We start from the raw sequence: 22,011 nt of genomic DNA on the forward strand, positions 1-22,011 counted from the left end.
ATGTTGATCAGCTTTTCAGCCACAGTTAATGATAGCATAGGGCGTAGTCTTGCGATATTTCTAAGGTGAAAAAAAAGATGTTTTGACAGTATGCTGTACATGTGGGTCGAATGTTAAGCCAGAATCGAATATAACCCCAAGGTTTTTCAATTTTGATTGGAGCTCAAGTACAGAGCCATCTACAGACAGGGTTACAGGACTGGCTTTACGGAGTTGATGGGGGGTACCAATAAGCATGACTTCAGTCTTGTCACAGTTAAGATGAAGGAAGTTTTGAGTCATCCAAATTTTTATGTCAGAGATGCAATTAGATAGAATAGAGACAGCCACATCAGTGTCGGGTTTGGTATGGATGTATATTTGAGTATCGTCAGCGTAAAAATGAAAGCTGAGGCCATGTGATCTTAAAAGCTGACCAAGTGGGAACATGTAAATGCTGAAGAGCAAGGGGCCCAGTATTGAGCCCTGAGGGACACCAGACTTGACAAGACCAATTTCAGACCTGTACCCATTGAGAGAGACAAAGTGACAGCGATCAGTGAGGTAAGACTTAAACCATTTGAGGGCAGTGTCAGAGACTCCAAACACAGTCTCGAGACAAGAAAGCAAGATGTTATGGTCAACAGTGTCAAAGGCAGCACTGAGATCAAGAAGGATGAGTATGGAAAGAGAACCAGAATCAGAAGCTATTAGAAGATCATTAGTGACTTTGATCAGGGCGGTTTCTGTGCTGTGAAGTTGACGGAAGCCAGATTGGAGGGGTTCAAAAAGGTTGTTTGTCATGAGGTGGTTATGTAACTGAAGTGTGACAGCACGTTCTAGAATTTTAGAGAGAAAGGGTAAGTTGGAGATGGGGCGAAAGTTGTTAAGATTGTCGAGAGCCATGTTAGGCTTCTTTGGCACTGGGGTAATAGCAGCAGTTTTGAGGACCGTTGGTACAATGCCGGTGCTCAAGGATTCATGTATTATATTGAGGACAATGGGACAGAGAGAAGAGAAACAGGACTGGAATAAAGTGGTGGGAATGGGATCTAAAATGTATGTTTGCAATGTTTATGTTTTCTAATACAAAGTGTATGTTTGCAAAGACAAATGGCAAAAAAATGTATCATCCCAGTGCAAAGCTAATAGACTTATCTAAAAAGACTTGCAGCTATAATTGCTGCCAAAGGTACTTCCATCAAATATTGACTCGGTCTGGGGGTGGGGGGATATTGTGAATATTTATGCCATTAACATATTCTGGATTTTGATTTTTCTTTACATTCTATTTATATCTTTATATTTTATATTCTTTATCTACATTCTTGCTACTTGCTTAAGCTACAACACATGTTTATAGTACAATTATTAGTCTGTAGGCTAAATTAAGACAGAGGAATGGAAGTAGGTGGGTTAATTGCATGTATTCACATTAAGGAGCAAGATAGCGGCCCTAAGAGGGGTTTACTGTATTAGAAAGCAAACCTTCTCTGGGAAGCCAGTGTTCCTCATAGTGTCACTGAGGGCTGATGGTCCAGGCCTCGAGGTAGCCTGGCTCTAAACCTTCAACAAAAGAGAAGCTCCAGGAATTCCACATCAATGTGGGCTAGGTGGAAGGTTTTTGTGGTGCTGATGTCTGCAGTGACTGGAGACCCTGCTATACATAATAAAACATTTGACCTCTCCATGTGGTTAAATGCAAATTCAACTTAGAACTCAAGACAGGGTGCATATACAGTAGGGTTATGGTTACTATGGAACACAAATGTGCTCTGCCCTACCAATGACCTGACCTTAAGGTCCGGATGCAAACTTATATCTTATTAGTGCATATAGGGTCACACTTTCTATGGAACAGAACAACCCATCTGTGATCTGTCTAGACATGTTGCTGTTCCAGACCTATGAACAAATTTGAATGCACGATGTTCTCATACTTATGTATGTGTACTGATAGAATTATGATTATTATGGAGCACGCATAGGAATCCACAAAATATATTTGCCTGTGATCTTTCACCTTTACTAAAAGTCTTCAAAACTGTCTTAGAGCCTTCACTTCAAGATGAGTATTTTGTATTTCTTGTGACGCAGTTACTTCTGCAGTACCTCATTCCCAGAGAAAAAGAAATAAAAGGCTCGGCTAACTTTTAAGATTATTACAACCCTTAAATGTCGTTAGGTTTAAAGATCCCATTATATGTAAAGGGCACATCTGTTTAGAGTCAAACTGAAAGCAAATCATATGCCCAGAGGGAGAATTTCCCATTGTGGTTACCTTGCTCTTGTTTCCAATAAAACAAGACTCTGAATTCAAACAATACAGTAATTCATTCTGTCTGGCCATTTTCTGGTCACTTCCAGTGCCAATGTGACTAGTGCACAGTACCCTGATCTATTTAAGAGGGACATTTTTTAAGACAGAACTGATGCTCCCCAGTGTTACTGGTACCAAGTAGGCACGATAATTAATCATTGATTTTTTTTATTATAATAACAGTGGCGCAGTAGTTAACGTTGCTTCGCAGGGCTGGGACCCTGGTTTTTGGACTTGGTGTACTAACTGTGTGGAGTTTGTATTTTCTCCCCATGTTCGAGTGGCTACCATACAATTAGGTTAATTGGCTTCTGGGAAAATTGGCCTGGTGTGAATGTGTACATGTTTGCATCTGTGTCTTTGTGAGCCCTGTGAAGGACTAGTGTCACATCCAGGGTGAATCCTGCCTTTCGCCCGTTGCTTGCCAAGATAGGCTGTAGCTATGACACTAGTGATTACTCTTTATCAAAAGCGATATACTTGAATATGTGTAATTTTCCATAAACAGATGAGTTAAGATGAACCCATTATAGTCATGAAAAGATAAATGATCAATATGAAGATTATGTGTCACAGTTGATTTAATGTATTGTCAGCATGCATATGCATCTGACTATGTACAGTATATTGTGATCCTCCAGGCAAGAGGTACTCCTTATCTTCAACAAATGTTCAATAAGACATCTCCAATAAGGGAGTGGCCTATGCATATACTCTGTACTGTTTTCTTACTGATAGTTGCTGTCTTTTCCTATTTTGTATTGCTATATTGTATTGCTTTACAACTTTGTACAAAGTCAGACGTTCCCAATAAGGGAAAAAGAAAGTGTAAAAACGACAGTATATTTGCCCGGCTTAATTTTGTTAAGGCCAAGGGGACAGTGGCCCTGAGTTAACCTACTGTAGCACTGATGTTGTTAATGAAGGTGTGTGCTCTGGGTATATAAGGGAGAAAAAGACAAGAGTTTCATCCTTTTTCATAGAAACTGGATTGTTAGATTAAGACTAGTTCATCACAGTTTAGTGAACACATAAGGAAGGATATTTGAATAAAGTCTTGTTGACTTGGTTTAGTGAGAGATATCTTTTCACATACAATTTGGCAAGTGAATTAGCTACCTCACATTCCAGTTGTTGGTGAAAAGGGCAGGAAAAGTACAGGTAGAACTCTTGTAGAAGGTTCTTGATTCCTTTTTAAGTTTTGTAACAGAAAAAGACTAGCTAAAGTGACAAACACACCAAGGTCATTTTTTCATTTTTGATTTTCAAATGACTGGGACGTATATGAGCATAGTTTTTTTTCAGAAATAGTTTTTAAACTGTCTTAACCACATCTTGTAGGAACAGTGTACGACACAGCACTTTTCCTGGAGTGCATAAAAGAGATATTTTTAAATTCAGAGCTGGTAATCATTTTCTAAAGATATGTTTGTAATGCTCTTAGGTCAAACCAGGGCTGTTGATTCAGCATTTAATAAAATCTAGCCTGTGAATAACAACAAGCTTGTTTTGCAGACTTTGAAGTAATATTGTACTGGACGACATTAAAGAGCTTCAAACCAAAATCCAGTTCTCCAAATTCTGAACAGAGTATGGTGTCAGATTTCAGGACCAAGGTCAGTTCCCATGTCAGTGGAGGCTCAGAGGTACAGTAACACCATGTCAAGAATGAAACTCTTCTTTTTTTTGGTTTAAATCTCTTGCACACTTTTATACAGCTGCTGACAAATGTTTTAAAATATTTGTGTCAAATGCAATTGTATTTCACAAAACATATATACGATATAAATTAAAAAATATTTTTTTTAAATTTGTGGATATTATAGATCAATGGGGAAAAAATCCTTTATAAATAAAACAGATATGAATTATAGCAGAATTAATTATAATAATAATAATAATAATAATAATAATAATAATAATAATAATAATAATAATAATAATAATAATTGCTTACACTTATATAGCGCTTTTCTGGACACTCCATTTAAAGCAGTTTACAGGTAATGGGGACTCACCACACATCAGCTCTCAGTGGGGAGGAGAACAGAATAATGAAGCCAATTCATAGATGGGGATTATTAGGAGGCCATGATTGGTAAGGGCCAGTGGGAAATTTGGCCAGGACACCAGGGTTACATCTCTACTCTTTTCAAGAAACGCCCTGGGATTTTTAATGACTACAGAGAGTCAGGACCTTGGTTTTACATCTCATCCGAAGGACAGTGCCTTTTTACAGTAGAGTGTCCCCGTCACTATAATGGGGCATTAGGACCCACAAAGACCACAGGGTGAGCACCCCCTACTGGGCCCCTCTAACACCTCTTCCAGCAGCAACCCAGGAGGTCTCCCATCCAGGTACCTACCAGGCTCACACCTGCTAAGCTTCAGGGTGATTTGGCTGCTGGGTAGGCTTTGACTGTTTTGCTGCATTGCAATGCTTACATTTTTTAATTGAATGCTGTATTCACATTGGGAAATATTTGCTACAGTTTTGTGACAGAACATAACTGTAATAAAAAATAAATAATCAGTTTCATAGTATATGTGATTTTCATGATTTTCAATCATTATGTGGCTAATGAAAATTATACCCTATAGCTACTTCTAATAATTAAACAAATTGATAAAGCCATTCCAAGTTATCATAACCTCTATGCTTTGAATTTATGAAAACATCTTAGATTTAATATGAGACATTTCATTAATTCTTTTCATTTTTTACAATTTGTTTAAAGTAAATGATTCATAAAGAGTCTTTCTGTTTTATACCAGTCAAGCTCTATCAAGCTGCTCTGCATTTGGTTCACCACACAGCTGAGGGAAATCTTTTAAATCATGTTTGTAAAAGAGATACAGCTGTCTACTTATATTCCAGACAGCCAAAGAGCCTGTCAGCAAATTCACACCGCAAAAGGCTCTCCAGATCATGAAAGTTCCAAATAAATGGGCAGATGCTACAGAATAGATAAGCAGTGTTCCCAAGAACCCTGAAGGTATATGGAAGTGATCTCTGCCACAGCCTTCACAATAAAACCTGGAATTTTGAATTAACTCATATCTGATGTTTATTGAGACATATACTGTAGGAAGGACGTGATAATGCACATCTTTCATAACTTTTGTTAAGACGTGAGGCATGAAAAGTTATTTAATGAATATCAGTAATTGAAAGTTGGCAAATGCAATTAAAGATACATTTTCAGTGTTTTGGAAGGCTAATCTTACCTGTAACACCTCTTCATTTGCTGTGGGGAACATCCTCCAGTAGACAGGTTTGGGAGGAAAAACAGATTTAACAGTGAAGGCCAATGGGTGTCAGGAAACCGGGAAAAAAAACTGGAGACCAGGTTTCAGAGGTGAACCAATCATCAGGCCTTTATTTCAGCTGAAGTTCAGGCATGATACAGCAGCGTGATAGAAGAGGTGTTGCCTCTGTTCCCTTAGGCAGGATCCCTTTATAGCCAGGTACAAACATTTCTCACAAAAACCACAATACAATGGCTACTTTCTCAGCTCAATCTATTTCCTTATCTTTCACTTGAAAAGACTGTTGAAGTGCCTTCCACTCCCCATTCTCCCCTGTCAGACACTCATAATTTATAACTGTCAGCAGTCTACATATTATTTATATCAGAATTATTTAACATTTTTTAACAACATATTGTTTCAACATATTGAGCAAGGTCATATTTATAGGTCGTCAATGCTTCTAGTTAACAGGTTTCGAGGATGTTAGGCAATGCTCAGGTTACAGGTATGATGACAGGAATGTTCAGGTTACGTATGTTGTACAAAAGATAAGATTCAGTCCTTCAAGAGCATGAACAGCAGTTGTTTCTGTAAATTTCCACAAAAAGCAACAGATTCCACCTTCATTGATGTTTTTAGTTAAATAATTTTGCCAACAGCATATTTCACTATATAATGTTATATTTAAAAGCTGTACTGAAATAAGTCAGAATAGACAAGAAAACATCAGCCATGATCACTTAATAAATAGAAAATACTTTAATAATTTTAATTTTAACAGCACAAACTAACATTTTTGTGAAACTTCAAATGAAAGATTTGTGAAGCCTATGTAAAAAGACAAAATGTGCATGTTAAAGAAAACTTTAGTTTTACCGATTTTCCATATGTAGATTTTTTTTAGTAAATACATACTGTACAGTCTGATTAAATCGGCATATTTCTGACATTTCTTTTTGACAATCTGGTAAATATTCTTTTGAGGTGAGTGTCTCTAATTGACCCATATACTGCACGTCTGTTGTTTCAAAGAGTGTTAGTTGATGGTATCTAAATGCTTATGGGTCAGTGTAGGATCACCTCCCAGCACTGAGAGGTGATACTGTTAGTCAGTCGAAAGATCCATTCACCCAGTGTAAAAAAAAAAAAACTTGTAGAAAATCTGGGCTACACGTATTAAGAGAATGGTTTTAAACTTAAGTGAAACAGCACAGAAAAGTAGTGAGATCACAGTTCATAAGGTAAATGTCATCACTCAAAAAACCAACAAACTTGACGGGGCACATCTGGGCGCTGGTCTCACATTGTTCTTGCTCAGCGCAGTTGTCAAGTATTTTTTGATATTGTTGCAGCTGGGTAATTACTGTAGATATCTTTAACTTCTAATTGATTATTTAATTCACAGGAAACTTTCTGTGATTGAATACCTTTTCTTTTTAACTTACAGTACATTAGCGGGGGGTTTATTTTACAGTGTATCTGGTTGCATGGACTTGTATAGTATATGCATTAGCAGAAATTAAGATTTATGAACATTTAAATGTTGTGCATTGTGTAATATATTTGAAAAACTTTGATTATCTGTCTTTTGAGTGCATTGTTAGATATTTATCGTATCTAACTGAGATGCCTTATATAATATTCATAGTTTCTTAGGATTTGCTATTGTATGTGGAAGAGCCAGGCCTTTTGAAATTGAGGTGGTAATACAGTATATAGCCATAATGTTTATTTCATTTTACATTTGTTTGGCATGTGATTATCTGTTATTTTGTATTTACACAGAGTGGCAATATTTATATGCCTTCTTTAAACTGCATTAAGAATTTTAAATGTAATGTAATATTTTGTTTCCACTTATTATCCCATATACAGTATGTCTACTTGGATAAAATGCTGCATCTTGGCATCCCAACTCCTAATTCAAACCTTGATGGCTCAAGAATAGATCAGCCTCTTTAACAATTCACTGCACAAAGAAAGTTACATTTGGCTAGTTTTAAAATGTAGTTGATATTTTAAAATGAAAATGCTCTTAATCGTCATGGCCATTATTAAATAGCATATATTACTTCTGTTTTTCAACAGTCACTCTGCTTTACAGAAAATGGTTGTATCTTTCCTATCTTGGGAGCAGAAATTTTATTTCTTATTATTTAAGGTTCTTTATTAAGAAGTGTTGAAATGAAATCTACACATTGATTCTTTTTAGATTTTTTGTAGAGTCTTTTGTCTCCATTTAATTCTAATTGTTGTATTTCTTTGCCTTTTGGTTTCATTGTCTCTGTTGTCCTCCAGAAGGTAAGAAAAACTTGTTTTACCTGTCCTGAATTCACTAACCTTAACCCCCTCTGTATTACCGCTGCATGGGATTAACAAGATGTTGGCCTGACTACAAAAAACAAAAGAAAGTCACATTATTGCTTTAAGTGAAAACAGTTAACGAGTCAAACCTTATTCAGTGCATGAGGATGGTCTTGGTAGCTGTAGCTTTTATTTGCAAATTAAGAACATCTTCAGCTTGAATGTTACCAGAGGCTGTCAGCTATGCCAGCATGAGCTAGCATGCTGAGCCACATAGGATTATGGATTTTTTTTTATGTTTATGCTCCCAGTCTCTGTCTTTTGCCTCTTTCGAAATCATGGAGTAATAATTTTGTGAAAGGTACAGTGTGCATTTTCTTTTTCCATTTTTTAAACATGTGTTAGACTGTGGTAAAGCAAGTGGCTTATCATGAATTCATAATGCAAAATAATTTGCAAGACTGAGCTGAAGGTTGTCTTTTTGGTCAGAATGATTGTATTTGTTGCCATTTATGCTGATATTATCGTGATGTTATCTTTTCACGAGATCTGGTGTTGTTTGTTAAAAACAATCTGCCTGACAAAGCTGAGCTTGGTTTTAAAATCTTCACCTACAGAAGAACTTGTTTAAAAATAACCTGAAGAAAAAATACTACCACCTTTACTTGAGGATTTCCCTGTGTACAGTTCAATTCTATTTGTTCCAAAACTATCAGAACAAATAAAACGTGGCAAAAAACTATTACTGTACAAATTATAAGTGTTTAAAGTGCATTTACAACATATGTAGATTTTATTTTTCATTTGCAAAAGGTAATATGTAGTCAGTGCAAGTCGCAAACTACCCGTTTGTCTTGTTAAGGAGCAATCCTTCCAGTACCATGCATGGAAATTGTGCGAAGACAGCAGTGATCACATGTCTCAAAACAGAGAGTGCAAAACCCATGAATGCTTAGAAAATATAGAAAATGTTGGCCTGACAAATATTTGTAGGAATGAGTGTATAGCCATGACTACTATGCAAGTGTGAGTGGTGAAGAGGCTTAAAGAGGAACCAACAAGCCTTGATTATGCTCTGTGATGTGAAAGCTGTATAGAGCTGTGAAAAGTGTAACAATTAAGTGAGCTGATCTGGTCTTTCAACTTTCTACAAACTGCAAAATTTGTGACTGTACTCTGTAGACAGTGTCATTCCTGAATGCTTATTAAGTATTATTAAGTGCTGAAGTATTTTTGTGCGTGTTGTGTCGAGTAACTGCTAACCAATGAATGTAAATGCATACTTAACATTTAACATAAGGTGAAACTAAATATAATCTTCCACCATAATAATAACAAGGAAACTTGTCACTGGAATGTTCAGTTTTCATTTTTTATCCTTTTTATCAAAAAAATATTGTAATTGTTTAATAGTTAAATAATGTGCAAACGTATATGTTCTGATGTTTAAGAATAATCTAGACACTATCCAAATGGCACTTACAGAAAGAGAGCAATCAATTGGTTGTCAAAATTATGGGGCTATCTTGAAATTTTACTAAAGTACACCAAAGAGAGCAAGAGTCTACACATACTGTATATTTATACATGTGAAAAAGTTACCGATAAACTGTCACAAATTGTATAACATTAGATAATGCAAAGATATTGTTCCTTGTTTTTACTGGCCTATTTCTCCACTTTGTGCGTTGAGAAAACAAGCCCAGACATCCATGTTAACAGCTTTATGCTTGAGTGTTACTTAACATTTGGGCCACCTTTTGCCTATTTTTCTTGACCACTACAAGTAAGTATGATTTTGTCATCTGAGCTGGGGGTCCTTTGCACATACTGGCTTTTGAAAACACATCTCTTTACTGTTTTGTTTAACGTGATGAGATCTCATCTGAAACTTTAAACCAGCATCACGTTGAGTGCTGGTTAAGAAGTCATTAGCCACGACCTTTCATAGTCAAGTCTGTTTGGGTGTTTAATTGTTTTCCTCTTTTTGCCTCTACTGTCACTGTTGCCATAACTACCAATCTTCTCTTTTAATTGTCACCTGCTTCTCTGTTATCTGAAACACTGACTTTTCGCACCTCCTCGCACTCCTCCTCTCTGTCCTCTTCGAGGCTCTCAACCTAAAACAGTTGAAATCCTGGCTGCTAGCTTGTTCCAGATTTTCACATGGTTCTTCTGTTTCACTAAATTCTGTTTATTATATCTGTCTGCAGTTTTCTGATTGAGAGGTGTGTAATCTGTTGCTAGGGGTAATTTCATGGGAACAAGTGAAATAATTTAAAAACAAAATCAAAAGAAAGGAGCATACAGTCAACCTTCACCAGCGTTACATATACAACCTTTCTTTCTTAGTAAGATTTCATTAACATTTACCGGTTTACTAACTGCTGGTGTGTGAACATACAGTATTTGATGTTATCCTTGTTATCGTTACATTCATTTAAAATTTGACTTATGGATTCTCTATTACAAGTTCAGATTTCAGTGTGGAATGCATTCTGTAAAGCTCAAAGGCTTCTATTTTATATAGCAAAGGATTGTGAAAACAATTTGGGGAAAAAAAATCAATCAATCAAAATAGATATAGAATATTAAAGGTGATTGTGATGAACGAAAGTTATTTCAGTGTGTGCTACTGTACTTAAAAAAGTGTCTTACATTATGGATCTTAATAAACCTGAAAAAAAAATTAAATGGAATCAGCTTATCCATTAAAGTGATTATCTTCCTGTTAATGTTGAAATTACCTGTTGTACTGTAAAATAATGTATTTTTTTCCTACTGTGTTTATACAACAAGTACTTTGTTGATCCAACATAAGCTGATAACACTCTGTACCACAAACATCAAACAAAACCATACAGGGCAGTTATCTGTTTTTTTTTGTCTAATGCTCCTCCTGCCAACAGATTTTTTTTCTGAACCCGAATAGCAGCTCCTACTTTGTGCTGCATTACAATTAATATACAACATGATGAACTGAATGGCCTCCTCGTCTTTGTAGTCGTGATTAAATTCTTATGGCAAATCAATTTTAATTCTTAATAAGCTGAGGTGATTCACGGCAACGAAGTGTGCCATTTTCTTTGCACTAAAAAAACATTCTGAAACTGTCCCTTGGAATACACAACAAAGACGAGGTAGCTAGATGCATGTTGTTAGACTTCCTTTACAGTAGCTTTACTTCTTTCCTGATCCTTGTCTGTCCTCACCTGAATAATTTGCCCTTTACCCATAAACATTCCTCATTAATTTTGGTCTGTTATGTGTTTTCCTTCTTTACTGTTTGTCGAGATATTGTTTCTTTTTCTCCTGCTGTTTATAACAATGTACAGTAGTCTGTAGTCTCTGCATCCTTTTTCATTATTACCGTATCAGTGGCAGGGCAGTGAAACCTTTGTATTGAGGACAGCATCAAATAAGCATTTGCAAATCCTTTTGGAACATAGTTGTAACATAAAAACAAAAGTGATTTTAAAATGTGTGTATACTGTACATATACACCCAGCGGTCTTTTGAATGAAAACAGTTTAGGGCTTATTTGTCAATTAAGTAAAAGCAGGTAAAGTAGCATTCACTGTTATTTCTTCCAGTTATGTTTTTTTCATGAGTTTCCATCATTACCATCTTGTGGCCAATACATGGTTCTATTTTAACTCCAAACATTAATGCTGCAGCATGATTTTAGCAGACGTAGACTGCTCTAGTCTCACCAGCTGTTTTCTTTCTCTGATTCTAGCGGGACGTCTCCTCTGGCTTGTTTAAATGCCATGCTGCACACCAATTCTCGAGGAGAAGAGGGAATTTTCTACAAAGTACCTGGCCGAATGGGAGTCTATACACTGAAGGTCAGTGGCTGCTTTTGAACAATAAGAACACCTGAATGCATGATACTGTTATTGTGTTTAGCATTTAATAAAAGTATGATTGAGTGTGTCAAATACTCCCTAGAAGTCACCTTGACAGGAAAGGTTTAGAACATTTCCTTAGCATTATTTGCCCATTTTATGTGTGGCTCTGGCTCTGACATCATGCTCAAGATTTTAGCTTACAGTCAGTTCTATTTAGTGTGTTCCATATGCATATTAATTATGCTATAATCTCTCTGTTTAAAAACTGAGACAAATATTACATTTTGTCTAAAATAAGCAAGTGTAAAAAAGTTTCTTTTTATTTATGAGATTTGTTGTTGAGATCATGTTGTGAATAATATGGGAAGGTACTATGGTAGGGTGGCAGAGACGATCATTCCGAAAAAGTATTAAAAATATAAGCTATAATTCAATCTTTACTTTACTTTACTTTATTTATTTACTTTATTTATTTAGTCATGCACACATTTCAAAATATTCTCATTTGGAATGGTCTAGAGCAGTGGTTCTCAAACTGTGGTACGCGTACCAGGAGTGGTATGCAGAGAGCCGCCAACTCGTACGCCATATGACCCTGGAACTTTGTTGTGTGCGCTAAAAAATCGGGACGGGTTTTCATCTTTTCTATTTTAAGAGGCGTCGAATACACAGCCTACGTACTACGATACAGCAGGTAAGCCCCACACTAGTTTTGAAGAACCTTATTTACCGTTGGCAAAAAAGCTGACACGTATTACTGTATGTGTGGAGAAAAAGCTGCTAAACAGCTTGACCTGCTGCCCCCTCTGAAAGACAGTCACTCATAGAATTATTGAAATGGCGGATGATATCAAAAGTACACTGATAGAACGCGTTAAGATGAGCAGATGTATTACTGCAATTAGATGAGTCTGTAGTCGATTTGGCCAATTTGCTCGTTTACGTTAGATATGAGTTTGAGGGTACGTCCCATGAGGACTTTCCGTTCTGTAAGCCGCTACCAATGGGAACTACAGGAGAGCACATATTTCAACTTCTGAATGAATTTATCGAAAAGAATGTCATCGGCTGGATAAAATGTGTAGGAGTTTGTACAGACGGTGCTAGAGCAATGACAAGCCGACACAGCGGTGTAGTTGCACGAATTAGAGAGGTTGCTCCAGAAATGAATGGACGCATCCACCGCGAGACCTTTGCCGTCAAGAAAATGACGATTTAAAATCTGTTAGACTATATTGTGAATCAAGGCTCGAAAAATGAATTCACATCTGCTTTACTTTACTTAACAGGCCCACCCCTCTCACTGTGAAGTCTTCTTCAGGGGCGAGAAAGACAGGGCAGACAGCAAAGATTAAATAGCACAGGAGAACAAAAGCTGGGAGAGGGGAGGAGGCAGGAGAGGCAGAGAGGCCACTCAGAAAGTGCAAAGTGGAGAGGGGTAAAGAAAGGTGTGAAGTCAAAACCTGCATGAGAATAGAGAAGATTACATGAAAATAAATTGGTCATTGAGAGAAGGTGGATGGTGTGAACCTAGTTTTGTTTGTGTTGTCTTTTTGCTATGGGAGTTGAGAAACTCTTCTTTGAGAACAGAGACAGTGAGATCAGTGTGTTCATGGCCATCTGTGGTGAAATGAGAAACTATGGGCTTGGAGAAATCTTTCATCTTCAGAGCCTGAACATGTTCTCTGTAGCGGTCTCCTAGACTCCTTCTGGGCATTTTATGCAGGTGATACAGTAAATGAGGTTGCTGGAGGTACAGAATGTGGTCTGGGTGATCTGGAATTGACCTGAGGGGCCCTGAATGAGCGTGTTGTTAGCTAGGTATTTGCAGGTGGTGCAGCGAGCTCTGTTGCAGGGGAAGGTGCCTGGTGTGGATGATTGTCGAGTGTGGTCAAGGGAGCTGTGAATGTAGAAGAAGTTTATGTAGATTGGGTGGTTGGCAGTATGAGATGATTGGGCGGTCAGAAAAAAGGATACCTATGGAGAGATCGCCCTGTAAAATTGAGTAGTTGTTAATATTGGTCCTGGGGATAGAAACAATCATGTAACAATCATATACTGTAGCAGCATCACTCAAGATAGCTGTACAGAGGATGATATAATGGATTTAAGTGAATTTTAAACTGACTGTGCAATGAAATAGACTTCTCTTATTATTAGGTTATTTGGAAAGTGCCTCACACTGCATGTGGATTAATTATGATACTGATGAATTATGATACTTTCCCTATTTCTCACCATATATTGTTTGTATCTACGTTATTCCAACCCTTTTGTGTTACTTTGAGGTCCCACAGAAAATAATGTAGGTCCTATTTACACATAGATGCTACGCGGTTCATAGTGGTTCATGCTTTGTTTGTTTCTCCTATTTCTAGCAACAGCTATAAAACAGAACATAATAAAAAGCCAATTTGCTGTGCAAGTGAACACACAGTGAAGAATTATAAACAGGTGTGGAAAAAGTGGGCCATCATGCACCACTTCAGTTCACACTATGACAGGAAGCCAGACACTATGATGCTTCTTGATATTTTCATTGATTGAACTTCACATTCAGTGCTCATGTCAATAAAGCTTCAATGCACTTTGCTCAGAGGCCTTACAAATAGTGTGATATTATAAAACTATTCCAATAATATTTTGTTGAATGTATTAAATCACAATGTAAAAAAAGCAAATGCGTTTCTGTCAATTTAGGTCAATTCAATAAGGGATGAATATGAAAAGAATGATGACATCCTAGAAATGTTTTCAGTCCCACATCCCACTAAAAATGATTTATTAATTAAAATAATAAATTAAACACAATATTGTAAAATATATTTACAATTCCAGTTAAATGGAGTCTACAGTTTGGTTTTAAATATGAATTATCCTTATAGTACATTAGAGATATTCTTCTACTCTTTGGTTTACCTGATAAACTATTGAGTCCTGGAAGAAAGTGCTGAGCTAACTTAGGTCAGCAACAGTCAGTAGCTGTGTAGACAGTATTTCTGTGTAGAAATAGACATGCTACATGCTTCAAACCTCAGTACATAACCTGGTTGGTTAGCACTCTGTGCCACCTGTCTTCCTAGCTGGTTCCAGCGGTGCTTGATCAGGTTCAGATTCAGGTCAGAAGGGTACACTGGCCAAACAAGAAGCACTTAAGATGTCTAGGAACAAGCCCAGACAAAGTTTGTACAATGAAGTATGGATTTCTCATCTGTGAAGAGGGAATTCTGATGATGGCGTGGTGGAAATTGTACAGCAACAGAGTTGAGTAACTGTGTAACTGTAACTGTCCTCTGAATAGCACATTTTGTTTTAGCTCAATAAGACACAAATACTTTGCTGCCGCCATACAGTATGTGGTAAGCACATCTTTTCATATTCTTGAGTGCACTTACTGTACAAACTGACCAACCATGTTATCGAAGCCGATGCCATTACGTCTAACAAGAAACAGCTGAATGAGATCCTCAGATAACTTTGCTACCAAAAATCAAGCAAACTAAATGGATTGAATGACCTCCTTTTTTGCAAACTTGCAATTACTGTCCTTGACCCTTGCTAACATGCTTGCATGCCCCCTGTCTTCGTAGTTCTGAGAGCAAATTATTAATTATTTACATGGCTTGTTTCTTTTACCCAAGGTAACTTATTTTCTACTTTGGGGTATTTTCCTAAAGCAGTTTGAGTGAAGTACCTTGCTCAATGATACAACAAAAAGGTGCTGCCCAGGATAAACACACAGCCTTCCAGTTACAAGCCCTAACTATACCTCCACAAAGGAACAAGTAAAAGGTTTATTCCATGCTGAAAAGAGAAGAAAGAAAACACAACATTTGGGCCTTGGAACCTTTTTCGGGTGTACCCACCTGAACTACTAATACCTCCACAATGCTGAAGACTGGGAAGGCTGGAAGTTCTCTGAGCCCTTTCCCATTCTTGAGTGTTACAATGATACACAGACTGCTTAGTGTCTTAGCAGGTGTCTTGTCCTTTCATTCAGACAGTCAGTGTCTGTGTGTCTGTGGTCAAGGGGTGAGAATGTTGAAACTCTGCTGTAAAGTCAGTCTGTCAAAATCTATAATAATTCTGAGCCAAGCTAAGACAATGTGGTGCTGTGTAACATTCACATCATTTCCTCAGTTTGTCGCCACCTCAGATACTTTCAAGTACTTTATATAACAAGGACTTGTTTAATGACTAACATAAATATGTATACACTATGCCCTATGTTTATTAAAATAGTGCCATATTTTTTTCTTTTTTTCATCAGCTGTATTATTTTCCTGTTAATTCATAATTATTTTCCTTTTAAATTGTTTTCAGTGCACGTCTGCAGATTTGCACTGATGTCATCCCCAATACTACTGAAAGCTGAAAATAAAATGTTCTGTTTTGTTTGTTAAGGAAAGTATACAGTAATTCCTAAGGGACACAAATGGAACAAACATGCATTAATCCTGTTCATCCATACAGTATTTAATAAACAAATATTAAATAAATATAGTACTGAGCTTACAGGTACATAAAATACTATATTCAATGTGTAATAATAACAAATTAATAAAATGGAAATGTCAAGGTTAGAAATCCCCATGCAAAATTTCTTCCGTTAAAGAAAATTTTAGTGGAAGGTACATTGTACCTTGTAAGAAGCAATTCTGAGAAAAGTGCTTTAGTGAACCCTGTAGCTGAGTAGGAGAATTTTAAAATGTTGGGGAGTCAGGTCAGGTCTGTATTTTACACTATAAATGAAGGTCCACAGAATCCGTGTAGTCTATATCTAGAACAGTCATCCAGATCAGTTTAGTTAAGATGAACAATGCACTAGGCATTTTTTCCCTTAGATGTGTCTGGCTTTTATCAGTGTTAAACAATGAGCTGCACTGTTAAGTTCAGACTTAAGATTCCTATTTCAAGAGCTGAGCTGCCTTTTTTGTCTTCTGAAACACTACAAACATGAAATATCTATATTTGTAAGTATTGTATCTGTATTTAGGGCAACACAGTGGTACAATGGTGCAGTGCTTAGCATTGCTGCCTTGCAGCGCTGGGACCCTGAGTTCAATTCTGGACCTGGGGTGCTGTCTGTGTGGTGTTTATACAGTATGTTCTTCCCATGTTTACATGGGTTTCCTCTGGGTGCTTCACTTTCCACAGTCCTAAAACATACTGGTTGGCCCTAGGAGTCCATGTGTGCTCTGCCATACCCTGTGATAGCCTGGTATCCTGTCCAGGCTGTATTCTGCCTCCTCTGGCTCCCCCGTGTATTGAAAGAAGTGGTTAGAAAATGATAAATGAATGTATCTTTATTTGATCCTGCTGTATACCACACAGTGTTTCATTAGATGTTTAAACTGTTATTCATTTTGAAGAAGCAAGGGTAGAGAGTATGCTGGCAAATTACACATTTCATAGCACATTGTGTTTTATCTGTAACCATTTCTTATTCGTGTACCATGGTTCTTTTATGTTTTAAGAAAAGAAAGGATGACTCATTTCAAAGAAAACCTAAAGCGTTTAATTGAAGACAACTTTGACTCATGTTTCATTGGTTTAAAAGTAATAACTGCATTTTACAGTTTTTGAATCTGTCATTTTTTTAAATGGTTAGCCTCCTCAATAGTTCTTTTTTAGTTCTTGTATCTTTTAGGGTAGCTGTATGTCTTTATTAATAGACTGGGATTCTATTTCTATTTTCTTTTAAAAACAAAGTATAATTTAAGCCTTTCTATACAATGGAACTATACAGTGACTCAGTTGTGAATATAGATTGTAGTATTAAATAGTTTTTCTTTTATTTTACCTAATCTAGCAGGCTGTTCGCTGGAAAATGTCAGGCACTACCACTCTTAATGTCATAGTTTACTTTTCAGAAGTTTATTTTGTCTTCCATAATTTAAGCAGTGCTGAGCTTCACATTGGTATAATATTCTACAGTCTGTCATGATTTAGCTATTAATCATACTTTTGTATACATTATTTACTTCAGAATTAAAAAACACTCAACATTTTCTGCAATCTTATCTTATGGTGTGTTTCATCGTCTGTTTAAGATGATTTCATGCACAGGTGACACTCAACAATCATTTGTAAGTTTTTTCAAAGAGGACTGAAAATCAGACTCCTTTAAAGGAGCTCTTGTCCATTCATTTTCATCCTTTTTATCAGTGGCTTTTTTTCAGTTTGTTCATTTCTGCAAAATTGCTACTTCACCTTACATACAGTATGAGGCCCGGTGTGTAGCAGCCTGTTAATCACGATTCACATTTTGAAGAAAGAATCATTATGTAAGACCAACTTTCATACTGCTTTTTGTAATAGGCTGTGAAAAAAACAGTTGGTTGTTACTGTATATAATCACAGTACTGTTGTGATTTCCAAAATGAGTTCATTGCTATGTCAACAACCAAGTGCTTGACGTAAATGTTTCTATTGAATGTCTGGAACTGTAATAGCACATCACTGTTACACCATCCACTTGTTTTCAGTTTGATCCATTACAGTGTTGTGGTGAGCTGGAGCCCAAACTGGGTGACAATGGGTGCAAATCAGGATACACCCTGCAATGGACTGGTGTCAAGTGCAGAGTGTATCCTGATTTGCACCCATTGTCACCCAGTCACAATTTTGAGACGCCAGCTCACACGAAACACTTCTCACTTTATGCTGATATGCTGTTGAATATCGGGTGCTAATCATTTGTACAGAACTCTGTTCTTAGCAGTTATTCAACAGAACTAATCACATGAAGTAACTGCAGGGGATTAAATTTCACATTTACTCATAAAAAAAGGCAGATACTGATGGCTTTAGTTCATCATCATCAGAAGAAGAAGAAAGAAGCAGCAATATTCAATTTTAAGAATGAGTTAGCAATTCATTTTATGCATGTGACCTGTCATAATTACCGTAGTTTTTTCACGTTGCTACCAGCATAACCATAAAAAAATGAGCTGGATTTTGCTGTTTGGTATTTAATTGTCAACAGCTTTTCTTCAATATTTGTTTGTATTTTCTTTCAAATTAAAAATGTTAACATTTTATGTGTTGTTTCTTTTTATAATGAGCTAGCAGTGGAATTAATTATGATATAGAATAAAGCACTGCAACATGTGTTCAAGGCAACTGAAAGCTACATTCTTATTTTTTGGATGAATATACTGTACTGTATATACACCAATCTCTCAATTCACAAACCTTATTCATTCCTCCAGACAGTTCATAAGGTGAAATTGTGTCGACTAAAGTAAAAGACCCATGACAAGTGAAATTGTCTGATTCATTCCCAAGATTAAGAAAATCACAGAGTGCTACTTATTTTTATCCTAAGACATCTCTGAATTGTCAGAGAATTACTTTTGCTTTGTTTAGAATAGTTAATTATCCTATTTATCCAGTACCAATAGTTAAACAAATGTTATTTCTAAAAATGTTAATTCTAAATTCTAATCAATACGTCACTAATGCAGACGTATTGGTGACTTGTATAGAGGGTTGACATGATACATACAAAGTGTCTTCCATTAAGATCTGAAAGACACTTTCAATGTAGTGAAAATCTCAAGTGTGAAAATGCATGGTTATTTCTATCGAAAATTCGTAAACTGGCTCATCAGATATTGAGGGATTGGTGTATATGTTTTTTTAACTTATCCCAAAGCAACAGAATCTTAAACTAACATTTGATAGTAGTGTTAAAACAGACCTTCTTTAGACCTTCTGTTGTTAAGATCTGAAAAATCATAAATGTGTTTATAAATGTGAAGAGATTTCTGGGCAATGTAAAGAGGCATTATGAAAATTTAACAAAACTTCAATTCATATTCCTAGAAAATTACTACAATGCCGAGGGATTTCAGTCACTAACATTGTTAAAAGACATTTCCTCTTGTACGTAGACCTACTGTACACACAGCAGTAGTATATTTGTTATCAGAGTAGAGATGGATTGCTGTAATTGCATTGCAAGTCCAATAACTGAACTGAATTGTATTCCATTTATTTATCTATCTATAGGTATAGGTATTTTATTAACTTCAGTTTAGGTAAGAGGAGAACGTCTAAAGGGAAAAATTCCTCAGATGAGTGAACCAAACCTCTTAATAATGGTGGAGCTTTTACTCATTTTAAAATGGCATTATCCCTCTATTCCTATATTATCCCCACATTTTCTACAGAAGAATATAAGTCAAAATCTTGGAAGAATCATCACAGATAAAGGGTGAACCTATATTAAAGCATTGTATTTTCCTTCTTTCTAAAATGTAGTTATTTGTCAAGGTTTGCACTATACAACAAACTTTTCGTGGGAGAGTTACCAGAGGAAACTATTAGATTCCATCATATCCTTTATTGATAAAAGCAGACGTTATTACAATTAAAGACAATTATATTGGTGCAGCTCCTTCTCATCCATAACTATTTTCAATCCATTCCTTTCAGTGTTTCTTTATTATCTTGGTATAAAATTGGAGCAAATTATTTCTGAGGCAAACACAACTACTAAAAAGCTAAAGTATAGCTTATTATTGTCACGATTATAGTCCCTCCTCCTTAAGGGTGCTCCAGCCCTTTCACTTCAGACTTAATTCTGTGCACCTGACCCCTTTTCCCAGCCCACCTTAAAAGCCAGGCGCTGACGTTCATCCTGGCTCTTTATCTGGTTTCTGCACCGTGCGAGTCTGGGACCTGGAAGCGCCTGGTCCCGTTAAGGTTTTAATCTCTGTTCCCGTTCCCGTTCCCGTTTCCTGTCCGGCGGTTCAGACCCGGATTATGATTTTAATTCCTTGTTTGGATGGATCACCTGGATATGGACTTATTCTTGTGTTTTTGGATTCCCTCTATGGATTACTTCTGGATTGTTTGCCTCGGCCACACCTTCCCACTCTATAAACACTCTATAAATTCAATAACCTGCTAACTGTCTGTGAATACCAAGAATACTTTCCAATAAAAGACCTTTCAAAAGCCACAGGTATCCATCAGTTGGTCCTGTCTTTCTTCCCTTCTTCCTCTGATGCAGTACATCAGAGAAGAGAGCTCTGTTCTCTTCTTAGCTAGCAGAGGTCAAGAGAGCACTGGAAGTCGCTGTCTATTTTAATTGTCACACGGACAATTGTCCAACAATTGGTAAAAGAATCAATACCAAAATCTCTGTCTTCTCTGAAACTACAACCATCTAATGTTTTAGAGTGTGTAAGTGAGTTATATCAGACATTAGTGCTGCTTTGCAGCTTTATCGCCCTGCAACTCACAACTGACAACCTACTGATGCTAAGCAGGTTTGAGCCTGGTCAGTACCTGGATGAGAGACCTCCTGGGAAAGCTAAGGTTTCTGCTATAAGAGGTGTTAGTGGGGCTCGTAGGGGGTTCTCACCTTGCAGTCTGTGTGAGTCCTAATGCCCCAGTATAATGATAGGGACACTATACTGTAAAAAGGCTTCATCCTATGGATGAGACGCAAAACCAAGGTCCTGACTCTCTGTGGTCATTAAAAATCCCAGGGCTTTTCTCAAGGATCAGGCCCAGCATCCTGGTCAAAATTCCCACTGCCCTTTACCAATCATATCCTCCTAACAATCCTACTTCTCTGAATTGGCTTCATCACTCTGTTCTCCTCCCCAATGATAGCTGATGTGTGGTGAGTGTTCTGGCACACTATGGCTGCCGTCGCATCATCCAGGTGGATGCTGCACATTGGTGGTGGTGGAGGGGAGTCCCCATTACCTGTAAAGCACATTGAGTGGAGTGTCCAGAAAAGTGCTATATAGGTCTAAGGAATTATTAATAATTAACTGCTAAATATGTTAAAATGATTAGACACCTGTTTTGATTTCTCTGGGGTTACTGTTAATTATTTTCCTCTCTTTCTGATTGAAAGTAATTTGTTAGAACAGGACATACTGTTCTAATATTTACAGCCTTTTTGGCTACTTCTTTAATTGCCAAAAAAATCCATTGTTATGCTGATAGCATTCAGATTAATTTGCAGACTTACATCTAGGTGCCTCCATTCTTTCAAGTCATTATCATCTATGAAAATATGGATGGAGCAACATTTTCAGTGTTTAATAGTAACAAAACAAGCAGTATGAGATTAGCAAGATCTCAGACCTACAGTCAAATCACTCCTATTGACCTCCTTGTATTAGCTTCCTGTAAAATTGGTATAATTTAAAATTATTCCCCTAACCCATTAAACCCTAAAAATTCTGATAAAATGCTACCTGAAACACTTACTTATTACACTCTACCCTGATAACTAATTTCTTTGTGTTCTAGTTTTCTATAAGTCCATATGACATA

The 22,011-nt window shown here is 36.7% G+C and overlaps 1 protein-coding gene across 8 annotated transcripts in view; it reads left to right on the forward strand.

Moving 5' to 3' along the window:
- The window catches only part of asxl2 (ASXL transcriptional regulator 2), a 133,023-nt gene that overhangs the window by 43,453 nt on the left and 67,559 nt on the right, over positions 1-22,011 (forward strand). For 7 of the 8 annotated variants that reach the window (XM_069178687.1, XM_069178686.1, XM_069178691.1 and 4 more), the window contains one exon: positions 11,595-11,703. In XM_069178687.1, coding sequence (XP_069034788.1) covers positions 11,595-11,703 — 109 coding nt within the window. Of the gene's footprint in view, positions 1-11,594; positions 11,704-22,011 lie in introns of those variants that run through there. The other variant, XM_015348396.2, reaches the window with a different exon arrangement.

This window comes from Lepisosteus oculatus, chromosome 2 (assembly GCF_040954835.1).
Source record: "Lepisosteus oculatus isolate fLepOcu1 chromosome 2, fLepOcu1.hap2, whole genome shotgun sequence".
NCBI lineage: Eukaryota > Metazoa > Chordata > Actinopteri > Semionotiformes > Lepisosteidae > Lepisosteus > Lepisosteus oculatus.